Here is a 26,511-nt window from a genome sequence, read left to right on the forward strand (position 1 = left end):
CCATGGCATCTCTTGGTCGGTTTGCTGTCGGTGATTGTGTGAGTTGTGTCTGGGTGCCTTGTGGGTCATCTCCCTTACTGCCTCAATGAAGCTGTGTTATCAGACTCCGTTGCTGCCTAGACCACAGGCACTTATATCGACTGTCATACGAAACACTTAGAACTGCACTTGTGTAGGGGCTATTCTGGTCCCTTATGTTTGGGAGAAAAGAAAGTGAACTTCCTTCCCTAATAACGAAACTTAAATTTAAGACAAATACTTTCATTAGTTTGTTAGAATTTTGGATGAGCTCAGACAGAAGAGCAGCCACATTTTTAATTTTATTTTTTCTTTTTGCCTTTGTTTCTAAATGCCATTCCACATGAAGCAACCGCTTTCTTATGAAGCATAATATTAGTAATAAATCTACTCTGCCCATACAAAACAGTCAGCTTTGCTGGTCTGTTTTAGCTTCATCACTTGGGTTACAGAAAGCTTGCAAGCTAAGTGTGTGTGTCTCATATTTAGTCTCAACTTGAAAGATGGATTTTATTAATAAGTATGATAGGCACAATTGAACATCTGACGGACTTCTGCCAGTGGTGAAATGGAAAGGAAGGACTGCTCTTATGCCCAAATAGACTGGACAGGAGCCAGCGTGACAGCCCCGTGCTTTAGAGACAGGACAAGAGAGCCTCGCAGAACAGGATCTCGGCTGCTCTCTCTGTTTCTTTTCAGAACTGCCGTGGGACGTGGTGACAAAGTAATTGCTTTGGTTTGTTTTCATTTGGTGCTTTGGGTAGTGAAATGTTTTTGTAAAGGATACGAAAACAGGAGCGTTATGGCTTTTGTAACCTGAAAAATTGAGTGAAATTAATGGGAACGGTGAAATTAATTTGTCAGGTGGGTATGATGCTGGGGTAAAGTTCTGACCCAGATGAAATAAAAGGGAATTTTACCACTAAAACCAGGAGGGCCAGGGTTTCCTCTGCAGGGTTTAAGTATCAGCGTCTCTGAAACCAAGCCTCCCTGGAGTACAAAATACTCACAGTTCACTGGAAATTTGGCAACGTTATCAAATGCAGTCATGATTATATCATTACATTCCTTTGTGCGTAATGCCAAGTCCCACATCTATGTGCACTTTGCACTAGATCAGAACAAAGAACGGTGCACGTTGTCTTCAGAAATGGACCCTTAAGGGGATAAATTGATATGGCCCGAGCTGGATGCCTTGCAGCAGGAGGTACTTAAAGTATTTTTATATTTAGAACTACTTTGAAAAAATAATCTCACCTTGTAATATCCTGAAAGCAATGAGACTTTACTATTGATGTTTACTCATGAGAAAAGGATAACAGGGATGCAGTTGACAAGAAAAGTCACTGATACTCTTGGTGATATTTATCACACTTGTAGTAAAGCACCGTGATAGGATTTTTTTCATGTATGCACCTTTGTGTAAACATTTAAGTACAGACAGATGTATCTGCATAGATAAGTCCTTTTCCTCTATGTTGTTATGCTTCTGGGAAGCACATTGTAGGTCTGGGGCTTTTTGGATATAAATTTATCAAAGCCAGTGTGATTAATTAATCAGTCAATCAGCTTAAGAAAACAGAAAGATTCAAGTCCATTGCATTTATCATTATACTGATAGTATATTTGGGAAACAGTATTTTCAGAAAGTTCCAAACTCAGTTTTAAATTATTCTCTTTGTTCACTTTTTAATGGAATGGTAACTTTTCAGAATCTAGACCCTTTTTAAATGGAACATGTGCAATATTATCTAAGGAAAATATGAAGTTGATTTAGTATGCATGTTTTTTTCAGTTTTTTTGTATACATTCAGTATGGTTATATTTTTGCTCAGGACACATAAATATTTTTTCTGCTGAACTTTTCTCGATTGCTTTTTTATCAGGTTTACAAATCAAATCAAACAGGTATATTGCAGAGCTCTCTGATATTATTTTCTGTGCTTATAGCACAATGTATTGAATTATGCTTGCTCATGTATTGCGGCTGCTATTCTCTCCAGATTGAGAGAGAATGACTGTGGGGGCTGTAAATTCACTTGGCTTCCAGCACCACTGGTTAAATCAAGAGCCCTATTCAGGCTAGAGAAGAGACAGAGCAAGTGTTCATTACACAAATCAATTTGGTCAAAAGTACAGCACAGTGGGTACTCAACCATTGCTCACATAATATTGTCAACTTAATCAAATAATGCCTAGAAGACATTCACAAGCTCTTTTTCTCTGTGAAATAACTTGATTGGTGGAGTGGGAAAAAAACAGGTGCTGGTTTGTGAATTTTTTTTTAATTCCACGAGCATTTTCAAAAAAAACCCGAACTCTAAAGATCTTTATCTTTATGTGGGTATGTATACACAAGAAACTCGGTGTATCGCTGAGCTTGCCATTGAGTATATTTTACAAAATAATTTATTGCTTTTCTTCTCTTTCTTCTCTTTCTGTAAATATTTTATGGGCTATTCCTACTAGAATTAGTCTGTTCGTCTTCTAGAATTGGTGTGGGTTTAAAAAATATGCAATCGGTTTTTATTTGTTGGAAGAATATTGAAGAATTATCATCATGTGGTGAAGCGTTTTCATAGCATTCTAATCCAACTTCTTTTCAGTTTGTCCAGGAAGAACTAAGCGGTTTAGTTCAATTTTAGGCATTCCTATAGTTTATGTTCCATTTACTCATTAAAAGCTCAGGTTGAGGACAGTGTCCCTTTTGTAGCGGAGACACTTTTCTCTTGACCTGTGCCCAGTCTTATTCATATATACATATATCCATGCAAACAACTGTTCTATAACAGCATTTTCATTACATTCAAAATAGGCTTTGAGAGTGACAGAACACATCAGTGTTTTGTAGAAAATGAAAGAGATTACCCAATGAAAAAGAATGGACAGAAAGTATAGCACTGACAATTCTAGTACAAGAAATAGTATGTAGTGACTGTCTTCAGGAATAGATGAAACGGGATACAGAAAATTTGTGTTTGCTGGGAAGGGGATTAAAATTGTTTTTTCTGCCCAGATGATGTACACAAAGCCCTCTCTGAATTGAGGTTCATTGAACATTCTGTTTTAATGCATGTGGTGTCTTTGCCACAAGTGCCAAGAATGGGAGATGACACTTAAATCCTGTCAGGAGCAACTGAGGAAGTAGACTTGTGTTAGACCTAGGTAAAGGTTTTAAAGCATACTCCCACCCCTATGGATTTCTGGGTGAAATATATTGCAAATTTAGATTAGTAAAGTGTCATGGACAGGAATTTATTAAACTGGTTTATCAGAAATTTAGAATTTATTAGGGTAAGATTGCGAAGTTACTACTAACCGCTATAAATCGATTTTTAAAGTGATTAAAATATTCAAGATATGTGTTATAATTTACTCTTATGTATTATAATGACTATTTAAGGGTCACTTACCCAAAAAGGAGCAGCAGCTCTTAATGCCCTAGCTATACCCTTGTCAGGTGCCTCAGGAGTACAGTGCAGGCTGCTGCTGGCACTTGTATAATCACTATAAAACACATTTCATTAAGAATCACAAATAGAAATAACATTTTCAACCACTAAACTTCAAACAACTTGCAGCATAACTCCTCATTTTTCATCGTATTTAACCTCCTCTTGGTGAAAATGGAAGAGTTGGTATTAGCGACAGTTGGGGGGAAACTAAGCTGGCCAAAATAAATACTTTGTGGTTGTAATTGATTTTAAGAACGTGACTTCAGTGTGCATTCTTTTAAAGAGCAGAAGTTTTTTTTCTTGAATTGAGGTCGGGAAACAGAAAAAGTAGTGTTTTGATAAAGAGAAAGAATTTTTACGAACTATTAGATTTGATTTTAACTGCCTTGATTATGGATTTGGTTAAGAAGTTTAACATATATTTATACTGAAGGTATCTGATATGAAATATAAAATATTTTTCTGAAACACCCTCTTTGATTTGGGTTTGCTCACCTATAAGATTGATTTCAACGTGAATTTATTCTCACACCTAAGCCTTCAGTAGCTCATTGAAGTAAAGGGAGTTGGTCTCAGTTTATTTCTGTGTATACGAGAATCTGGTCTTCTATTTCTGTATTCTGTATTTATAACTTTCCTTGTAAGTTTTAAGAGTACCATATATTAAGCTTCTTTAATATTTTATAATCGCCAATGTGTGATGGAATGCCAACCAGAAAGCAGGCTGTGATTTGACCAGAAGCGGCAAAGGCTGTGCCAGCGATATACGGAAAGAGAGAGTGAGCGCAAGGAAGTAAAAACAAATTCCTGTAAAATATGTATAAATATGGAAAGCACTGAGGCTCAAATAAAACTTAGATCAGAAGTAGCCTGCATTAGCTTCAGTAACAATGTTTTTCTGAATGCAGACAAGTGAAGGTTTTTCTCTGTGTCATTTTTTCCTGAGTATATTTTGAACTGGCAGAGAAATACTTCAGCCATTGTAATGAAACAACATATACAAGGACATCTGATTTTAGTATTAGTTTTCTTAAAATCTTTTTTTGTTGTCATTTACACCTTCACACACTTCTGGTAGCTGATTTGATAATTTTTGTGATAAATATTAATGCGCTACTATACTTAGGCAATGTTATGAGCTTATCTCTTTCATTTAAATTGGCTCGCTCAAGAAGTCCGTTTCGCAGTGTTTGTTTCTCTGAGGGGGTTAGATAAATATCCTCATTTTTTGTTTTAAATAGTTTCTCTTCAATATTTATGAGATGATAACAATGCAAACCGTCGTTTTTTCTTAGAATGGCGATATGTTATGTATTGGATAAGGTTGGGCAAAAGTCAAGAGAAAAGTGAACTATTAGAACTATCAAAGAATAATAATAACGTGGCACGAGATCTTAAGATAGAGAAGAATATTTATTCCTGAAATGATAAATTAAAATTGACATATGAAGACATATTTCTGGGTAGAGATGTAGGCATGCCTTACATGATTTTCTCTGAATGTTGTCTATACCTAAATTAAATTTCACCAAGATTAAACTTGTTTAGCTCATATATATCGATTGAGTTAGAAATTATTATGGAAAATTGAGCATCTCAATTCTGTATGAAGTGCCTGCAAATGCAATCAACAGTCATTAAAGGATTCAGGTTTTAGCAACTTCTTTTAACATTTATGACATAAAATAGTGCTGGAAGTTGCAATTGTGTGCAATTGTTTATTAATAGATATCCATAGCAAATGTTTTTTGTGTGAATAAGATTTTGTAGAGGTGTCTGTCATTTTATAGTCAATAGGATGCCAAAGTTTTCATCCTGTGTTTCCCTCCAGGCGGTAGTCATCAATAATCTGCTAAAATATGTAACTGTTTATTAGGTTTTTTAAATTAGAAAGAAGTTCCCAGTGGAACAAAAACAAAAAAAAACCAGAAGTCATGCAGCAAATCGGTGGAAATGACCTTTCAGGGAAGTAAACCTGACAAATGACATCTTAAACCTCAGAGCTACAAACTAACCTGATACAGTGCTGACTGACGTGCATAGGAAAAAAGCCAATCTCTAGTAATTTTTGAAGGTGCTGAGAACCTGCAGTTACCCCCGATTTCTTATAGCACTGAGGCTCTTTATTACCAGTGCTTTCAGGTCCCAGTGCATTGGTAGCTTTACTTCTTGATTTACCTCTTCAGAAAACAACTTCTTTTAAAAGTACTTGAACATTCACGCTGGATTTTGTTTTTCAATAGCTTCAGCAGCCATGAAGTGTGATGTAGAGTTGTAGAAATGTTTAGGAGCTTTACAGTCTTATAGAAATTCCGTACCTCAGACTTCGCAAACGGAAGCAGCCTGGTTTGGGGTATTTACTTTAATAAACATTGTACTAACAGTGTTCACAACTGTCGTGCACATTGTGACCACAACAGCCTGCGTTGTACTCACGTGATGCTGTTTTGACCAATTATGTCACGATAGAAGCAGATAAAATGCCGTAAAAAAAAAACAAACCAAAATTCATCTCTGCGAAAACTGTATGCTGTTGAAAGTAAAATTGTGAAGCTTGATTGAGGGAGAGCGGGCAAGAATGGAATCGTTCCCCCTGTAATTTAAGGGATGCCTTATCTAAGGTCACAGTTCTATAAGGAGAGAGGCCCTTAAAGACCTCTCGATAACTATTAGAGGAAAAAAGGACTTATTAATTCTGAGAAGTATCACAGGCATCCAGTTGGTAAGATTGAGTGGATGAGACCTTTAGTGGGCAACCAGAGGTACGGTGCTAAACTCATGAATATTAGGGATTTCCAGTGATTTGCTGCTTCCTGCAGCCTGGCTGTCGATTGAGAGTGCTATTGGAACGAGCCGGTGACAGGTTCTGTGACTGAACGTACAAAAGGCAGCCAAGAGAGAGGTTCTTGCAGCGGGAATTCGAGCCATGGTGGAGAAACTGGTAGTTAATGCCAGGCTGGAGAGAATCTTTGAGAGAGAATGTGGAAAGCAATCTTGGAAAGAAGGGTAGGAGAACCTTTCTTCTTTGAATGATTCTTCTCTGTAGAAGTCAGCCTCAGCCAGGTGATTATTACAGTAATTTCCCAACTGTCAGAAAAAGTTGTCAGTCTCAAAGGGGGAAGAAACCAATTAAAGAGAGTTCAGGTTAGCCAGGTGTGGTGGATTTTTTTTTTTCAGTTAGCTATTTCCAATTAGCTCTGTTCCAAGGTATTTAAAGCTTAAACTGACAGTACTTTGGAGCCATTAATGTCTGTCTGTTACCTTGTGGAGGGTGAGTAGAGGTAGTGGAGAACTGAAGTAGACATAATGCCATTTTCTTAACAGGTGGGAGAGAGAAGCGTTGGTTATATAGGCTAAAGGGATGCGCTGTCGTCAGAAATTTGGTCCTGGCAAATACAGGAAGAATTAAACGCACACTGCATTTTTAATGCCTGAAAGTATAAGAAAAATAACCATCAGCATCAATTTGTTGTAAAGATACAGTTTTTTACTTCTAGAGCAGCCTTACAAACAAAGGAAAAGCCTTAAATTTTCTATTTCACTTTTCATAAGGCTTTGACACTTTCACACAAGGTATGTTTCTAAACAAGCTGGGAAATACCGTAAACATGCGACTACAGTACGGTGGAAAACTAGAAACTGTGTTTAAAAAGTAGCACACTATCAAAATAAGATGATCTCTCAAAAGGAGTTCTGCGGGGATTTGTGGTGACAGTGTTTTTCAGTCTTTTCATTAATGATCTGAATAGTGGAATCGAGTGTATACTTCCTAATTTTGCAACAATAGCAAACTGGGAGGGACTGCAAGTACATCACAGGGCAAGATAGAATTCAAAATAACCTTGGTAAATTGTAAGTATTGTTTGGAAAAACAAGATGCTGTTCAAAACCATGAAATGCAAGGTGTTTACACAGCAGTGACAAACTGCAGAAATACTGCATCGAAAGTCACTGATTAGAGAGCAGTTCCATAAATAAGATTGTAATGAATTACAGGTTATGTATTAATTCACATTGTCACCTTCTGTAGCAAAATAACCAATAGGCACAGAAGGAAGAGCAAGGAGCGCTAGATAACAGATAGTTCCAATGGTAAAATGTGTTGAATAGTTGATTTATGAATTGCGATCTCTTCACAATTCATGACTTTCTGATACCTGCATATAACTCTAATACAAATTTGTGCTAAAAAAATTAGTTAATATATGAAAATGCACTCAGATTATACTCCCTTTTGTGTAAATTCTGTTTACTGATAAGGCTTTGGGGAGAGGGGTATTTATTTATTTGTTTTGCATAAAGTGCACTGATTTGCTTGGTTGTGTCGGGAGAGGAGAGCGTCTTGAAAGAGACCAAACCCATAATAAAGGAAGAATTGTACTGATTGCATACAAGACTGCAGGGAATTAGCGAGGCTAATGTCATATACTAACTTCAATTAATTTTTAAAGAAATATCAAACACTGATCTTTAGATTCTCTAGCAAGGAAAATATTCTCTTGAAATGTATTATTTATGTGTAAGGTAAATTGGGTTCTAGCTCTTTAAGTCCACAGAGCTTTGAAACTTTCAACTTTCCCTTCTGGGATTTTTGAAAACCCAACCTGTCCTCTGTCCTATGTGTATTTTACCTCCTTGGTAATACTTGGTAATTTTTGTATGAGCTTCACATTTTAATTCCAATTTGCAGTTATCCTTCTCCAGATCTCACAGGCACACCCATAGGTTTCTGGATGACAATGCACTTTGTAAAGACACTGTTTTATCTTAACACATTTAAATTGTTTGAGTCTGTTAATTCTGCCATAGATTTCTTTTAGGGCATTTACAGGTATAATGATAGTGACTTTCTGAATTTCCTGCCTTTTAGTCCTCGCTGTGCAAACTCCTTGCTGAAACTGTTAAGTTCTGGGCTTCTGCGAACAGAAAATAACAGTACTTGGACTTACCCACTTCACTTAAAATTGGTAGTTCCTTCATTTTAGCATCATCTTCAGAAACCTCACTGGCTTTTGTTGGTAACGTATCTGCTCAGCTTCTTGGTACGGAAGTTGCTCCTAATGTCGTGGTATGCTAATAGGGCACAGTTCAACCCTCCAACTCTGTGTTTCTTATAATTTATATTAATACAATGAACAGAAATTACTTTGTCCAATTTGCATTTATACAGTATGCTGATTATATGATTTCTTCCCGGGGCACCCTTTGTTCCTGAAGCTGAACAGCACCTCCAGAACTTTTAATTCTCTTCAGATTAATCTAATTGACCTTACATTCTCACCTTGTGTTGTATTTCAAGAGTTTCAAGTCCTTCATTCCCCCGCTGCTCTCATGTACCAAACTTCCTTCATATTTCTCTCCTTTTAAGCCCTGAACTTGGAAAGTAATCTCTACAGTGTTTATGGAAGGAACAGTTGCCTAAAATCTAAATTTTGAATTTTTGAGTTGTTTTTAGATAGCAAGAGATTAGCATGTAATGTGATTTTGTCTCTTAACAGCTGTATATAATGTTTAGTATGGAAATCGCTAAAAAATTTGTAAAGATGAACTACTTAGTTTGTCGGACTCTTCCTGTGACTTCAGGGAGAGACATATTGAGGTGCAGTGGCACTGACTCAGTTTTAGGTTTACACTTGAGCTGTTCCCATCTCCTTGTTTGACTGACTTGAAAATCCTTCTTCAGTGCACACAGAAGTTTGTATTGGTGTATCCGCTGAAATGTAGAGTCTGTTGATGTACTGATGCTTCTGCAGACATGATAAGTACCTTTGTTTTAGTTTTTTTAGCACAGAAGTATAGGCAATGGAGGAAATTGCAGATGTTTATACTTTGAATTTGAGAACATTTGCATTTACTGGGGACGATGATGTTGCCTGTAACTTGCTGGAATAAAATTTATATGTAGTTATTGCTGATGTAAATTATGTATTCTGTTTGAGTTTTTTTGCTTCCTCCTTAACAGGTTTATTGGTACTAAAACTGTGTGGTAAGGTTTATTTTATTTAACCATTTTTATTTTGCTTAAAACTGTTCTCTCTTAAAAGAAAGTTGAAACTAGTGGGAAATGAGAGATTTCTACTTCTTTTTTTTTTCTTTTAATGGGAAAAAATCAGAAAGCGAAGCTGAATTCTGACATTAGAACAGAAGAGAAAAATGAGGACTTGGAAGATAAATATGCTCAGAGGGAAGAAGGAGGGCAGAGGAAAATATAGTAACACTTGTGAAGTGGTCCTCGTAGTTTCATTCAACTATTTTGTTTCCTCCTCTTCCTTTCCAAGTCCTGTCTACCAGTGCAACAGAAAATAACTACGCTGGTTTTACTGTGCGAAATCTTTTTCTAGTGAATCCGTACTATACACTCACTGATTGATTAGGCGATGTATGGTGTCGTTAAAGAACACAGCCCAGAAATTTCTATAATGTACTGATAGACCATCATTGGTTATACTTTTTGGATGAAGGACATCATGGGTTTTTTTCCCCTAATCCCTCTTTTTTAAGGGTTGTTTGTTACGTTGTCCTTCAATTATAAAACAGCATTTTAAAACTAGGGAACAGTATCCCTCTAAGAAGTGCCATGATATGATCTTATTTAGGCAAGAAAGAAAATCTGTAAAACTTTGTTTCCAGGCCTCATTTTTCTTAGGCAAACTTCATTACTGATTAAACTTCTCTTCCCTTTCACAACTCAAGGCCTTTGCCGTAACGGTGACCATTTATCTAGACAAAACGACCCTCCAGTGCCCATTAACACTGCTTCTGAAAAGGCAACTAGGATGTGGCGTGTTCCCTACCTGCTATGTGGAAATCCCAGTGGCTTCTTACTAAAAGAAAAAGTACTAAAGTACTTAAGTACTAAAGTAAAGTGAAAAGTACTAAACTTATTTGAAAGCATATAGATTGCTCCTGCAAGTAGACTGTCACTGGGACATGAGAGCTTTGTTTCTTCCATTAGCAAGAACTGATGTGGTGAAGGGATTTGAAAGGTCTTAGAATATAAGGAGACGTATTTATTCATTATTTTAAAATAGCTAAGAAAATCAACAAGTAATAGTCTCCTTCCTAGCCTCCAGTTTATTCCAAATTCGTATTACGAATATCAGTGAAAAGTTTTGCTGTTGAGACAGAAGCAAAAATGGATTTGATTTTCATGTATTTCAGCTTCTGGTATGCTTCAGTACCTTTGTCTCAGGAAATTTGACTCCTTTTTAGTCTTTGTTTTTCCCTTTGAGAACTTAAGCCCACCCCTTTATATTAAAAGTGGCTGAAATACTTACAGTGTGCTTTACTTTTGTTTCGCTTCCCCCTTTTAGCAGACAGATGATGCAGCACAGACTGATGGCCAGCAACAGACACAATCTTCTGAAAACACAGAAAACAAATCACAGCCAAAACGGCTTCACGTCTCAAATATACCATTCAGATTCCGGGATCCAGATCTTAGACAAATGTTTGGTGTAAGTAACTCATACTTTGTTTATGCTTTCTTATATTTGCATTGCAGTGGGTATTTTATGTTATAGGCAACTGTGAGCGCAGTATCTCTGGTTGAGGTTGTTTGACTTTTCTGTAAAGATTCTTTCTTTTTTTTTTTTTCATTTATTTATAACCAAACAACTGATTTGCCAGCCACAGTTGGGGAAAAAAGTTCTACTGATTCTATTTCATGTGATGGGTATATTCTATGCATTGTATTATTTTGTATTACATTCAAAACAGTTACCTACATTGGCTTAAAATGTTGAATGCATATGTATTCCTGCTGTGCAAGTGGATATATGTGCCTGCATTTATTGATTTTGGAGGCCATGATGTAAAATAGTCATTGGTTGACCTTCACAAGCAAGGGACCCAAATCTATAGAAGTAAGATATGGGCTGAATTTAAGCAGGAAGTCTAGGAGTAGGAATCCTTACCTGTCACCACAGGTATTTTAGGTCTGTTGACTTCTAAAGTTGATTCTAGTATTTTTCTAAAAGTCTCTAAATTTTTGCTTTTGCCCAGGCCATTTGCTGCCTTCAAGTGCATTGGCTGCCTTTCGCACGTCTCGTATGTGCCATCAGTTCTAAGCTCCTAACTGTGAGAGGTTAGACCTGGTTTCTTCTCCCTTCTCCAAGAACTCTTAGGTTTATTTTAAAATGTCACTAAATAAAATCTAGAAATAGTACTCGATCAGCTATTAGAACACAGCTTTTCCTTTTCCAAGTTAGTACTTAGTTGTTTGTGCTCCTCTTGCTTTCTTAGTTCTTGTTTCTGACACTAAATCTTACTTCTCTTCTGTGTTACAGTTTGTTATACAGTACTTCATGACACTATACTTCTCTCCATCTTTCATATTCAGTTTTTTATGTTCTTATAATGTCAGTTAAGACATTGTGGTTTTCAGTATTTATTTGTATGAAGTGAAGGAAACAGTCACTGGAGAAAGGATCCTGGTATAGTATTGGGAAAAGAGAGTGACTAATTTGCCGTATAGGACTTACTACAAGTAACCTTCCCTAAATGCAGCTTAAAGCACATCAGCAAAATAGCAGAAGGCGTAATAATTGACCCTCTAGAGAAAAATATGCAGATCTATTTAAATTAAACAAACCACTTAAAATAGATGGATTTTATTTGAAAGTACATTAAATGAAAGCGTTATTTTATTTTTAATTTTTTTTAGAGATTGTAGTAAGTGAATAAAAACTACACGTCTTTTCCATATTTCTAAGTCTTAGGTCTCCAAAGACTGACTCTGGAGAATTGCTAGGGCTTTCCAGCTTTAGAATGACTTGGTAGCAGTCATCTTTTAGCTTCTAAATTGTTAGCAAATTAAATTTCTGCAAGTGTGAGTGAAAATACCTGATTTGAAATGTGGTAACTCTACATCATGACCAAGTTATACATAGAGGAGATGATCTTTTTACAGGGACATAACTACAGCAGCGGAGGATTGTTTAAACATAAAGCCCCTGTCTGCTTATTGATTAAAGTTGCAGTTAAAACATTAATTAGGGGGTGAATGCACAAACATAAAATAAGCCAAGGAATAACAAATCCTGGTTGATTTTCATATCCAAGTTGAAACTCTTTAATAAGCTATAGAAGGAGTGCTGTCTTTCTGGCCTGTAATGGTTTATTATATATGAAATTACTGGATTATAGGCTCATTTCTGTAGCTCCTTTGATAATTGTTAGATTACTTTTGGTTTGTCTGCCTCTAATTTCTGCCTTTTTGTTTAGTACGTTGTCTCATTTCTCTATGTTAATACTGTTCCATACAGCACGTCAATGATATATGAAATAACATAAGTGACCAACTGATACATTACGGTGCTGCATCACAAAATGTGTCATAACGGGAAGTGTTCTAACTAAATACTGCCCGAATCAAATATTTATTCTCTTACTAAGTCTGATAGAGCTTTTTTCTTTGGTATAGCAACTGTGGTCAAGTTTTGTATGTCTGAACAATGCCTAGATGATTGAGCGCTATTGTAAGGTCAAAAGTAATAACAGTTGCTACTAATATAATCAAAGTGCAATTCTGAGCAGGGAGAAATCCCCATTAAGTACGTAGCCATTATACTTTTCTAAATTTTCTACAGCTCCCTGAAAGGAGGCTGCAGTGAGGCAGGGCTCGGTTTCTTCTCACAAGTAACAAGCAGTAGGACAAGAGAAAATGGCTTCAAGTTGTGCCAAGGGAGGTTTAGATTGGATAAAAGAAAAAAAACAAACCAAAACAAAAAAATTCTTCACCGAAAGGGTTGTCAAGCATTGGAACAGGCTGCCCAGGGAAGCCTTGGAGTCGTCATCCCTGGAGGTGTTTAAGAGAGGTGACACGTGGATGTGGTTCTTCAGGACACGGTTTAGTATTGGATTTGGCAGTGCTAGGTTTATGGTTGGATCCAATGATCTTAAATATCTTTTCCAACCTGAATGATTCTATGATTCTGTGAAATCAGACTCTAGGAAGATAAGAATTTTTTAGGGAGTAATGATTCTCCCTTGTTAGTGAGTATGGAGAGAAGTCCTCACTCCCTGAAGCAAGTTACAAAACTCCCAGATGGTTTAATCTTATTCCTGTAAAGGAGAAGTGACCAAATTCCTTTACCTGTCTTGGAAAGCAGCCGCAAAAAATGTTCTGAAACCAAAATTCCTCAGAAGGAAGGATGACCAGAGGGCAACAATGCTCACATAGCCATGAATCTTGTCTTGTTAGTCATGTTTATTACACTCCATGCAAAAAAAGAAAAGGGTAATGGCATCTGAACTAGATGGGTCACTAGCGAGAAACCTACTATGTGCAAAGATAAAACAAACAAAAAAAGGAAGTTTGGACTTTCACTTCCCTGTGGTCACAGTTTAATGGTGACTTCCTCTGTCTTGGGTGGTTTTCACCGAACTTACAGTTCATAAATGCATATGTGGAAGGATAGTGACAGTTGGAAAGATATGTATGATTTAGTTGGGATCTTGATCCGGCTCCTTTTCAGTGTGTCTTAAAGTGCTTGACTATCTTTCTTTTCATATTCTCTAACTCTTTGATGAGATACACTATTTTCTGAAACAACTGCTTGTACTGTATAAAACAGAACTGTTGAAGTTATCTTATTTTCATGTAAATTTTCTATTTCTTTGCAGCAATTTGGTAAAATCTTAGATGTTGAAATTATTTTTAATGAGCGAGGCTCAAAGGTAAGCAGTTTAATTCAACTATGGTATTTTTTTCATGTGTTTAAAATATTTATATGAGTAAAAGGAAACAACTGCACTGGTGTAAAAAACCCCAAACATCTGAAGTTTTGTGTTAGTGAAAACCTCTTCTGAACTGTCATTCATTTATTAAGCAGCATGAAAATCATTGGACTCATTTTATGTCGTTTAAAGGGGGTAATTTTATCTACTCCAAACTGTCATCTGTTTTATGAGAACGTTGATTTCTGCTGTCTTGATTCTTCAATGGTAATTATCTTGTTTATTTTATAAGATGAGTCCATACTAACAGATATTTGTAGGCAGGTTTGTATTAGTACAGGTATTTTTTTCCTCTATTGAAATGAAAGATGATAATCGTACCTAATAACTATCCTCTTTAGTAATTAGCTGAGAAAATATGTGCTTGTTCCAGATTATCTAAGTGCAGATGTTTTCCTCTTTAGTTAAAGCTTCAGTACACCAACCCTTTGAAAACAATCTATTGTAACATTTATTTGATTAAAAGAGTTCTTATTGTATTGCAATTTTTTTTTTCCTGAAAATTACTCTGCCTTAAATGCATACTCAATTTATTCACTGCTTAAGTAGTAAAGCAAGATAGAATGGCTGTGGCTGTATTAGCATTATTACCTGGTGCAAAAACGCAGCTCAGTGTGCTTCACCTAAGATACCGGGGCTATTATAAGAGTTTGTCTGACATACGCTTGATATCTTTTTCATTTTCCTCCCATGTCAGACACATTAGAATGTTTATCCACCGGTGTTTCAGTCTTTCTGTAGCTCTTATATGTGATGTTTTAGTGTTTTATCAGCGATGGAATTCTTTTCCTGTTATAGAATACTGTAGTCCATCTTTTTTTTGTAAGAATCAGCTATATCATTAATCTCTCTTAAATCAAATATATTTAAATTTTGATCATTTTTTTTCGTTAACATGGTTTTATTTTCTAAACCTAAAGCCATCATTTTTTTCTATTTTTATTTTTTTTAAATCAAATAGCTAAAATTTCCTGATTAACATTCTGCACTTCTTCTGGCGTTCATTACTTTGTGCCCTTGCCTGCTAGCCCAAACTCAATCGGAACATTTATCCCTTTTTTCAGTAAAAAAACCAAAATGTATGGAATTTGATAGCTTAGAATCTCCCATTCTGGCTGAAATTTATTACCATTAAGTTATGGCTGTTGTGTTTGCAAGAGATGTTGATTGTCCACAACGCGCTCCTGCTGGTTAGTAGTATAAATTTCAAAAGACATTCCACACTTGCCAACTTTTATTGATTCTCTTGAAGATAGAGTGGAACTGAGTACCCGTGTCATGGTGGTGGTTGCTTGCACATTTGTTTAGCCATTAAATCTTACACATGTAGGACTTTTAACTACCACGTCAGCACTGGACGACATAAGGATAAGGCTTTTTATAAAGCATTTGGAGGATGAGGTAGGGAGGTATTTCTGAATTGTGGTTTTTTTATTAGCTATCTTCAGTAGTGAAAACATCCCAGTGCCTTGTGCGAAAAACAAGCTCCTGGAAAGGATTTCGTGTGGAAGAGGTTTTTCTAGGTAGGCTTGTAGTGTCGCTGCCTCAGTTACACGCTTAGTATTAGAGACTCTAAGACCTATTTGTATAAAATGCTTCTGCCCTCTCTAGTGCTGTGTTGCATCCAAGCTGGTGCTGAGTAGCTGCTGAGGATACTTCGAGCAGTTGTGTGATGCATCTTGTTGCTTATTTGCACCGTTCCTCATCTTCTTTAGCATTGTTTCAGGTACAGCTATATAGAATTTGAATGTGTAGGAGTACCCTTAGATCGTCTTTAAAAAATTTAAAGATTAGGAATAGGAGAAACATCTTTTTATTTATTTATTTATTTGATCGTTTCCTGTCCATTCTGTAGGATTTAAAATGCACCAGTTTAAAGTACCATTCCTGGCAGTACTTATCTGTGTTTCCGTAAAATTCCACTGAAATTGAGAGGACTACTAAGTGGTTTCAAACTAAGTACAGGTAAAAAAGTTTGCAGGATCAAAATTCAAATTTGTTTCTTGCCACAGTTTTGGCATAAAAGGATTACTCAATTTGATTTCTTTCTGGGTTTGTTTCTTTTTTTCTTCCCACTAATTCATGTTTAAAAATATTCTTACAAAACCAGCAGAATTAGGGCTTACTTTCATACCAAAGTAGATGAGAAGAATGGGACTTCAAATTCAAAAGGCATAACACTGCACCACCACCATAATGTATAAAATAATTTTGTGGAAGGGATTCTCTGTTGAAACAAAACCCTAAAGCAAGTTTCATGCTAGAAATTTATGTTTGTTTCAGGGCATAAAAATAATAATTAAGGAAACTTTGCTAGAACTGTATGGCAACACCGATGACTTTTGAAACTCTTCTTTTTTTGTAGGAATTACTAGAATTTCAGTATTGTTTTTATGTAGACCTTTCTTACAACCTGTGCTAAATAAATGAGGTTTACCTTTGCCAATTCTTGAAGCTGTTGAATAAAATAACCTTAAAAACTGCTGGTAACTTACCATTCTCTGCGTTAATCACTCATCTTGGAAGGACAGTTTGAAATATATCTTCCATTACTGCGCAGAGTTTAATGCTGCTCTGCTGTTCTAAAAATGGCCTTTGTCTTGGGCACAATTGCAAGGCTGCAAAGATACTGGAACATCAATAAGTACCATTTTTTTATAGCTGTAAATTACTACTTTATACAGCTATATACTACGTAAACAGTTTCGTAGTTCTGTTTCTGTGTGCGTATATATTAATATGTATTTATATGTATGTAGTAGATATTAGATTACCTTGTATTTCTTCAAATAAGAAGAGCTCCAAAGCATCTCCCAAATTAAAACAGAACCTTCTTGCACACTAAGTTGGTTATTATGAAATTATTTGTCAGACTTTAAAAATAAAATGCATAATGTGCTAAGCTAAAGGAGCTGTTGAGTCAGCTGCATATAAAATCAATGTTAAAGCATTTGGGTAGGAATTTGAATACGCCATGAATGAATCTCTGTTATTTGATTGAGTTTCTGTGTCAGCTGAGTCAAACGGAAGATTCACGTATATAACAAGAGATTAATTTAAATAGTGTTAATTATGAGAATAACTGCACTGTAAAAGATCAAAAAATTACAATGAGTATTCTTTTCAGAATCTTCAAGTTCTTGTCTTATCTTGGTTTATGGCTCCACTTTATATCTTTTTCCAATTTTTTAATATAATTAGGTTTTTATCCTTCCCTTCAGTTGTTTGAAAAAAATAAACTGGCGCTGCTGTGAGCTAAAAATGTTGATTGAAAATTTTGACCAAATAACTCCCAACCAGTGTGTGCAATGCTGAGAAGGGGCAGTTGCGCAGCAGGGAGGAGAGAGCAAATGGAGTTGTTGGAATTCGTGCTGTTGCTTGGTTGGAAAGATGGATTCTGTGATGTGACATTTTCTTAGCACCATCTTAAATTATGAGCTTTTTTTCTTAAAGAGGTTTTACAAGTTGGGCGGGAGCAGCTGAAGAAGAAAGAAAAGTTTCAAGTTGAGGATGACTTCAGGTATAAAAAAAGGCAGTGCAGGCATCTAAAATGTGGGAATTAGCGCTGAAGAAAGAGTTTTACTTTCAAAAGCGCCTGGTGCTTTGGGGTAAAGAGAGTTACATCCTCAGAGTCTTGTGACAAGTGAGGTCATGGCTTTGGGCTAAAAGCGTGGAAGGTAGAGCGCAGAAAATGTGTGGCATGAGGTTCTGGAACTGCTGAGAGAGCACTTCTGAGCTCCAGCTTTAATGGGCCTTTCTTAGCATGGAAAAACAGGTGCAACAGACGGTGTTTGAGGTGCTTTGAAAGAACAGAACATAAACGTTCTACCATATAGAAACTTCACTTTCGATGTGATAAACTGGCACAAATAAATGTGTTCTTTGAGTAGGTAAAATAACCCAACTAACTGACAAAATGACCCTGATCTTAACTCTTTTTGTCAATTTAATTAATGTTGTAGTTCATCTCCATAGTTTTTCTCAATGCTCGCTGTCAGTTTTGCCTTAGTTTCCTATTTGGCCTCTTCTTTGTTTAAAATGTACAAAGAAATGCATAAATATCTTCACTTTTTTTTTTCTTTTCCATTTTTTTTTTTAATCAGTCACTGTGTACGTAAAGGATAGAACTGCAGAGAGTAAGTGGGTGAACACTGACCACAAAACTTAGCAGATGGGCTGGAGGATGAGGAGACACGATGCACGGCTTCTTGCCGAGGAGCGGGACAGAGGAACGCTTTAACTCCGTAGTGCAAACTAAAGTAACAGCAAAGAAAAAGCTTGTAGTAGTGCTTCAAATGCGTTCTTTATAAAGCAGCCACATGTCACTTGTAAATGTTTCTTGTTCTGAAACACCGAGGACACGGAAGCTTATTTGTTGGGATTACTTTGGGAATGCACGCAAAGGCATTGTAGTGCTGATGGAAGAATCAATTCAAAGGGTTGGTGTATATTTCGAAAATGTTTTTCGATGTCTGATTTTAAAAGAAAAAAATATTTACCATTGTAAACAGTGTTTAATTTAACTCAGCGCAATGAAAGGAGTTTTAGTAGGATTGGAAATTTTGTTGGTTTAGCATAATATTATAAAGCAAGGTGTTTGTCATAGGCAGAATTTGCTACTTGTTGAGCATTCTCCTGTCTCGCTAACGTGGGATTCTGGAGTTTTATCAGTTGCATGACCTGTATGTGGAAAGTAATATACAGAAATAGTAAATGAACCAGTTAAATTTATTCAAAATGTTTGCATTTTTATTCCTTTATCAGAGTTTCTTTTTCTATTCACATCATGTGATTTTATTTGATCTGTTAATACAAGAAAGTTTATACTTTGTTCTAAAAGTACTTTTGTTTTGTTGGTGGTTTTCTTTTCCTTTTTTCTTTTATGAAAAAATAAGTAAAGGCTGTATAGTTTGACAAAAGTTTAAGTTACCCTAGTGTTGCATGGGAACAATGTTTCTTATGATCACAACAGCATGAATAAGTAGGCAATGTTTTAGAGTATATTGACATTCAGTGTTGAATTTTGTGCACATGTTTTTTATTTTGTTGAGATATCTGCATGCCATTAAAATGTGGTTCATTTTCTTTTCTCATTAGTTCATTTTTTTCTATGTGAAGACACTGTAATTTATTTTAATTTCATTTTCTTATCGTTAGATTTCTTTTCCTCTGTAGTGACATGTAGAAAGGTATTTTTGGTATCATTCTTTGAATTTCTCAGAGGGTATTATCTAACTGATGACAGAAAAAATTTGTTCACATTTGTCGCTTATTTATTGCACATCTCAATACAACTATAATTTTTCTAATTTGCATGTTACAGAAATGAAGCAAGGACAAGAAAATATTAAATAAAAGAGAGAGAACATAAGCAAACAAGTGGTCATTGACTGAAATAATAATGTGCATGTTGTTTTCCCCCCTTCTCCCTCCTGCATGCAGGGATTTGGTTTCGTAACTTTCGAAAATAGTGCTGATGCGGACAGGGCGAGGGAGAAATTACACGGCACCGTGGTAGAGGGCCGTAAAATCGAGGTGCATGTTCAAAATATTTTCCTTTTCATCTTTTTTATAAATGTCTGCTTCACTCTCATTTGTTGTTTCAGATGCATCATTGGTGTCTTCTGTGTGCTCCCCTTTCCCCTTCCCATTGTTTATATATATATTTATATATAAAGAGAGAGAATCTGGCCTTACTTGGGTTTTTTATTATTATTTCTTTTGTAATTATTATTATTATTATTATTATCATTATTGCTGAAAGGTTGATGACAGAATTGAGAAAAAAATGAAAGCTTTACTATTTTGAAGTTATTATTTTGGATGTTTTGTAAATCAATGGGTGCAGTAGATTCCAAAAACCAGCCAACAAAAAAAAAAAAAAGAAAAAAAAATTGAGAACAACAAAAAAAAATAAGCGTGACAGACAAAACAAAAACAAACAAAAGGTTGGTTTTCTTTTTTTGTTTTGTTTTGGTTTTTTTTTTTTCTGCAGGGTTGATGTGGGATCCACAGTGGTTTTCAAAAAAATTCAAATTGGGAAAGAAGTATCCAAAACATGTACAAGGAAAAAGAAACAAAACCAGACTAGCGACCAACCAATTTTAAGATTCGATTTTGAATGAAACCATCAGGCTATTTTGGCTGGATGGCCTGAGCTATTCATATCCATTAAAAAAACCAACCCCACCGTGTTTTAGTGCCACTGGATCCCCTTCAATACTGCCTCAGTCGTATTTGTTAGAATAAAAAAAATACCAATTGAAAATGCTGTCGTCTTTTGAGTAAGATGTTGCATATTTTGCCTTTTCATTTTCCCCCTTCGACGGTAGCGCTTAGGGCCCTCACCAAACTCTCAGTAACCATGGTAACTGTATACATACCCATGCTGGCGATGGTGCTGAATGGTAAGTGGAGAAGTCCATCTGCCGTTTCACGTATTTAGCGCTGATATACCACGTGAATTTTTTTGACTTGTTGTATTAAGTTTTCTTGATGCTACATTTTTTTCTATATTGGTACGCCTGTAATTGAGTGTACGTTTTAAGCAAGCCTGGGAGGCACTGATTGGATTGAGGATATGACTTCGTGCACATCTTACTCAGATTGTTAACTCCATATTGTGTTAAATAATGCACCCTCTTTTTATCCTTTTGTTAGCTGTGATTTTAAAGCTTGAATGATTTTGTTAATTCTTGCAATGAAAAAGGCTCTTGTTCCAAGTGTTGAATGCTAGATGTTGCTTTTCCAATGGTACTTCTCTTCTAAAGGGTTATGTTGCACACTGCTAAATTCGTTTGTCCCTTTTTTTGACATTTTCTTTGTTTCCTTGTACCTTGTCTCTTTCCCTTCTACTCCACTGCATGTTCCTTCATATAATCTTTTTTTTCTGTTTTGAGTATTTATTGTATCAGTGTTACCATGGAATACAAGCATGCTCTTAAGTCTTAAATTATGCAGTACCTTTTAATTTGCTTTTAATGTCTTTTTATTAAAGTTTAAATGATATGATGTTGCTTTATTGAAATGATTTGTAAGTTAAAATGGTTATGAAGTAAATGTAATTATAAATAGTATGATTTTGTTATGCACCTGTTGCCTTTAAATTAAATTGCATTTTATTTTTACATGACTAATAGCAGTAATAATGCATGCCTTTAATAGTAACGTGGACCTTCCCTGTAACCCTTTCTAATCCAGTGTTCTATGTGCTTAGGTAAATAATGCAACAGCACGTGTAATGACAAATAAAAAGACCGTCAACCCTTACACGAATGGTAAGTGCATGAGATCTCAGTGCTTTGTTTTAATGTCAATGCATGTGAAACCTAACCCTTCTGCTGAATAAGTGAGCTCTGCCTCTCATGAAGTGCCATAGTCCGCATCTCCTGCATCTCCTTTGGCTCAGGCTTAGTCCAGCAACCTAAAACGTGGTATGGCTGGGCATAAACTCCATCTGTGTCGGACGTTCAGCTAATTCACAGCCATTTAGGCAGAGCCCGTGTCATTTTGCCTCACTGGAATCCCAGCGTTTAACCACAGTGGCTTTTGTGTAGGTAAATATTCCTGATAGGAAAGCATTATTCTCTTCTAGCTTTCGGCACTGTTAAATGTTGCAATGCTTGTACTAATCGGAGGGTTCAGTTTTGCTTGGATGATGGAGGTACAGAGAATAGTCAGAAGAATGTGTCTGTCAGACATGCGATACATTTTAGTATGGGGACATGCATCTAGGCAAAGATAATTTTTTGTGTCTTCCTTCTACAATTTGTTAGAAGAAAAGAGCAAACTGTAATTGGGAGCTGCTTCAGCTTTTTTTTCTCTGGAAAAAGCTGAATTCCAAGCTATCTAAAATAAAAATCATTCTAATACCAGCTTAAGTTGATATTAGAATGTTAATGTGAATGATAGAAACACACGGAAATGATAGAAAAATAATCCATAGATATTTGTAGGGTTGGGAAGCGGCACATTTTAAAAATGTTTCTTCTGGCCATGTTTGACCATTTGCTCATTCAGAAAGTTCTATCAAGTTCCTCACTCAACAGTGTCAGAAAGCAATACATCAATTGAAGTTAATTGCAATTACATTTTCTAGTTTTACTAAACTGTGTAGCTATAACTATCTGCTTTTCAATTCAGTGTAGTTTTTCTCATCCAGTAGAAAGCAGATGAAATCTGTATGTACATCAGTAAAGGTTTCCACCGGCAGATTAGACTCTTTTCCATTTTTAAATATGATGGATCTTACTTTCTGTATCTGAGATCTCAATACTGATGTTTTACTACAACCCAGGACAAATGGTAGCTTCATTTTTTTTAATTAAAGAGTCATGACTTTTCCCTGCCCCAGTAAAAATAAAATATAGTGATGGTTTTCATTTGCCATGTGCTAACTGAGCTAGTTGAAACGATCTGGTAGTGAAGACGAGTCTGAAAGTCCTCATGCTTTCGCAGAAGCTGTTTTCTTCCTCATTTTGTATGCAAATGTGAAACTTGGCAAGTGATGCAGATGGGAAACTCCATCTTTACTGGCTTTAAATCATCTCAGCGAATCTAGTGAGAGGACCATGAAGCTTGACTGGACCGTATAACAAGATTTTGTTGCAAGAAGGAAGAAATTACCAATATCCATATTATACTATGAACTTTCTCTGCTATCCCATGATAAAAGAAGAATAAAAGTAGTTTTGTTATAAATGTTAATGTGTACTTTTATTCATGTTATTGTTAGGCTACTGAACTATTAATTATCAAATAACTTGATATATGTCAGCACGTTCAGTGCTGAAGGAAGGGAGTGCTGGAAATAGAAATGTGAGCTTTTTAGGTATGTGGGTTTGGCAGAGGTTTAGCTCTGTGTCCTGCTCTAGAGGATTTCTTAGATCGCGTATTGTCATTTGTTAATATCCAGAACCACACCGATAAAAATCTGCTGTCAAGTGTTTTCCCACTGCCATGTCTGTCATCGTCCATCTTGTTCCATCTGACACAGATCTCACCAAAAGTAGGAAAGATGTTGTTTAGTGCATAAAAATTCGCATTTTAGTTTGTGGATCTGTGTGTTTAAGGGATTGCAACCTGCGTGTTCTTTTGCACGCGCTTTGATGAGCACCTGCCAAGGCAAACTCTGGTTCTAGTTTGTACATTTTTGGGTTTTTTTACTTTTTGTTTTCATGTCTGAGGTCCCCTAAAGTAAACATACAAGGAGAATCCTGTGCCTCTTGCGTAAACATTGCAAGCAATGAGGACTGAAGTGTAGATGCGCAAGATATTTATTTTTGTTTAGTCAGTGCTCCCGTTATCAGTCATCCTGACAAGGTATGAGTCTAGTTCTTTATCATTTTGTCAGGAATTAACCAGCGTTATAGCTGATTATTAGATATTATTGTTGTCTAAAGTAAAGGTCTCTTCTTTTAAATAAAATATAAGGCTAGTTATTTTGTGTTCTTTTACAAGCAAAAACCACATTTACAAGATACTTCTGATGCAGAGAACCTTTTGTTTGCACATGCCTATCACTTCAGAACCAATTCCTCTTTAATATGTAGCTTCTTTTTTTTTTCAAGGAGTACATTGTGACTGACATGTTGTTGACAAGTATTCAAAATGTAGTTTAGGCACGTGTATTATATGAAAACATCAGTTACTAATATTTACTGTAATTTAAACATAAGATACACTCTGTTTTGTCTTGCATTCCTGAGTATTCCTGGTTGTTTGATAACAATGATTGCAAAAGTCAGTAGGTCTTAAAACACAAAACTCTAGACTTTTTTAATATATGTGTCTTCATTCAAAGAAGTGGTTCACTTTTGTGTCCTGGATTGTTTTGGCAGTATGCATGCTTCCTGGTCACTTTTGATGGTTCCTGAAAAGAGCAGTTAATAACTGCTCTGTTGCTAGGAGAGCTTTTTTTATGCCAGATGATTTTGATGGCTGACCTCATGCGCTTTGGAGGTAGAACTGCCTTTTCTTTGCAAATAAATTCAGTGTCAGGATATCTAGTTGTTCGCAAAAACATCTTGGAGGCGTTTTCAGATGTTCCAGCCTATCCTGTTCTAGTTATGCTTTCGTCTGATGCCCATATTTCAATTCAGGATGCTCATCCAAGTGTTGCAGGGAATAGAGAATCATGTTTAAGTAGAATCACAGAACCGCAGCAGTGAATGAGGAACGTGAAACGGAGATCAGTAGAGGGATACATGAATTTTAAAGTTTATACTTGCAGTACCTTGAATTTGAGCAGTCTGTTGGTTTAAACTTAGAATTCAAAACCCCAGCTAGTGACTGTGTTACCACAGTTAAATTCCTTCTCGCATCCCTCTCCTCCCCTCTCTTTGCAAACAGGAGGAAAACAAAGTGATGTCACATGGCCTCTTTCCCACCAAAGCGTTCCTCCGGCCGCGGGTGCCTGTCTGGCCTGTGGAGTGAAAATAATCCTCTGCATTGCTGTGGCCCACTTTCTACCAAAGCTTGTTACACTGTGCAGTAGGATTATTCCTTTCCCTTTAGCGCACTTTAACCGTATCCCTTTCATTGACTGGGTGGGGTTTGGGGGCAGGCGGAGGGATTGTTGGTTTCTTTGTTTGGTTTTTAAGTTTTGAGCTTTTATAGTTTCAATTTGAGGGGGAGATTAATATGGTGACAGTAAGAAAAACCACTGAGTTACACCCACTGGAGAGCATTTGCCTCCTCCAGCTGCTGAAGTAGGGTTACTTGGCAGCTGCTTGCTCGGATGCATCAATTCCTCTCAGGCTTGATTAACCCCTGCGGCTGTGGGCCGGTGCATGGGTAGCTGACAAGATAAAGCTAAGTTTAATTACTGTTATTTTCACGATGAATGAAGTATTTCCTGTAGAAGCTTCAAAAAGTTAGATGAGACAGCCGTCACTGTGAGAGAGGGAAGGAACTGAAAGATGAGAGTGGCTTTCAGCTGTGAAGAGCAATCTGCGTCTTCCCAGATTTTTTCTTTCTCTCAGACAAATTGTGGCGCTGTTTGTGTAACTTAGAAGCTCGAGAGGTGCCTGTCAGCTTCTTTGACAGCAAAAGCTGACAGATCTGAAATTCAGTCCCATCTTTCATTTTACGTGGCATTGATCAGTGGTCTTTTGAAGAAGCAATGGATTTGAAATATCAAATATTCAGTAGGCTCTAAAAAGTTAGATTTTTACTGAAAGTCTCCATATTTGGATGATTTTCTATCAGTCCGAAGTTGGCTAAGAGTATTAGTTATGCCATGACGTTCCCAATTATAATCATGTAGTATGTAAAATCGAAGGTCAGGGGCAAATCCTGCCATGTTTTCAGATGGAAAGCCATTTTAGCCCTTCTTCGATGGCCATTTTTCCATTTGTGTAACTGTCTTTTAGGTAAATATATATACACACCCCCACACCTGAAAGTTGCTATGCGTAGTAACTGTGATTAGCTCTGTAGAGCAGATTGCATGCGGTGCTGTATTGATGAGTTGCATTTCAAAAACACCCCTCAAGTTTGTTACTGAACAGTTAAACACTGGTATGTGCTTCAGATCAAGATAGCAGTGGTTTTATGGGTAGGAATATTTTTCTTTTGTGTTATTTTGTGTTATTACACTTTCCAGTTATAGAATCCATTATGGTTTTAGAATCCATTACGGTCTTCTACTGTGCTTTTGCATTACATGATATGGCCAAGGCAGAAACAACCCTCAGTGCTGGGTTTGCATTTAAAATCAGAAGAGCCGAGAATAGAAGAATTTGAAAAGCCTTGTTGTCCTTGTCTTGGTTGTATTTTGTTTCCAATAGCATAGTTATAGGGTCTATTTGAAGTACCATAGTTCTTGAGTTTAAAAGATGCTTTTTCTTTATTCCCATTTACAAATGGTGCTTCTTACTCCTTTGATTCAAAACTGCTTTTGGAAAATCCCTGGTTTTTCAGTCCCAGTAGTCTAACTAATTGTTCGAACACTTCAAAAAAATATAGTATGGATGGGGTTATGTTCTGTGGCCTTTGGAATTAACTAGGACTGGATCCACCTGTGGCTGAGCAAAACACAATAATAGCTGGCACTTCACCACAGCTGAGAACACTAATGAGTTTGCCAGTGTTTTCTCCTGCTGTTCTCTTCAGTTCCATCCTTGGTGTCATCATCAGCATCACCTATGCTTTGAACACAGGTCCTGCTCCTGCGGTGAGCCTGGGCACTGCAGGCTTACCTGGAAGTGCTGCATTGGGTGTGAGAATATGACAGTAATCATCTGGAGTTTGGCCAGAACACGCGATACAGAGCAGCTCTTGGTTGTGCGCTTTGATT

At 36.4% G+C, this 26,511-nt stretch overlaps 1 protein-coding gene across 50 annotated transcripts in view; it reads left to right on the forward strand.

Moving 5' to 3' along the window:
• RBFOX1 (RNA binding fox-1 homolog 1) overlaps positions 1-26,511 on the forward strand; it is a 1,213,941-nt gene that overhangs the window by 1,105,822 nt on the left and 81,608 nt on the right. For 43 of the 50 annotated variants that reach the window (XM_054080124.1, XM_054080126.1, XM_054080128.1 and 40 more), the window contains 4 exons: positions 10,787-10,930; positions 14,100-14,153; positions 19,656-19,748; positions 21,430-21,490. In XM_054080124.1, the coding sequence (XP_053936099.1) occupies positions 10,787-10,930; positions 14,100-14,153; positions 19,656-19,748; positions 21,430-21,490 (352 nt within the window). The remainder of the gene's footprint in view (positions 1-10,786; positions 10,931-14,099; positions 14,154-19,655; positions 19,749-21,429; positions 21,491-26,511) is intronic. The other 7 variants (XM_054080127.1, XM_054080166.1, XM_054080134.1 and 4 more) reach the window with 1 other exon arrangement.

This window comes from Cuculus canorus, chromosome 15, assembly GCF_017976375.1.
Source record: "Cuculus canorus isolate bCucCan1 chromosome 15, bCucCan1.pri, whole genome shotgun sequence".
In the NCBI taxonomy this organism is placed as follows: Eukaryota; Metazoa; Chordata; class Aves; order Cuculiformes; family Cuculidae; genus Cuculus; species Cuculus canorus.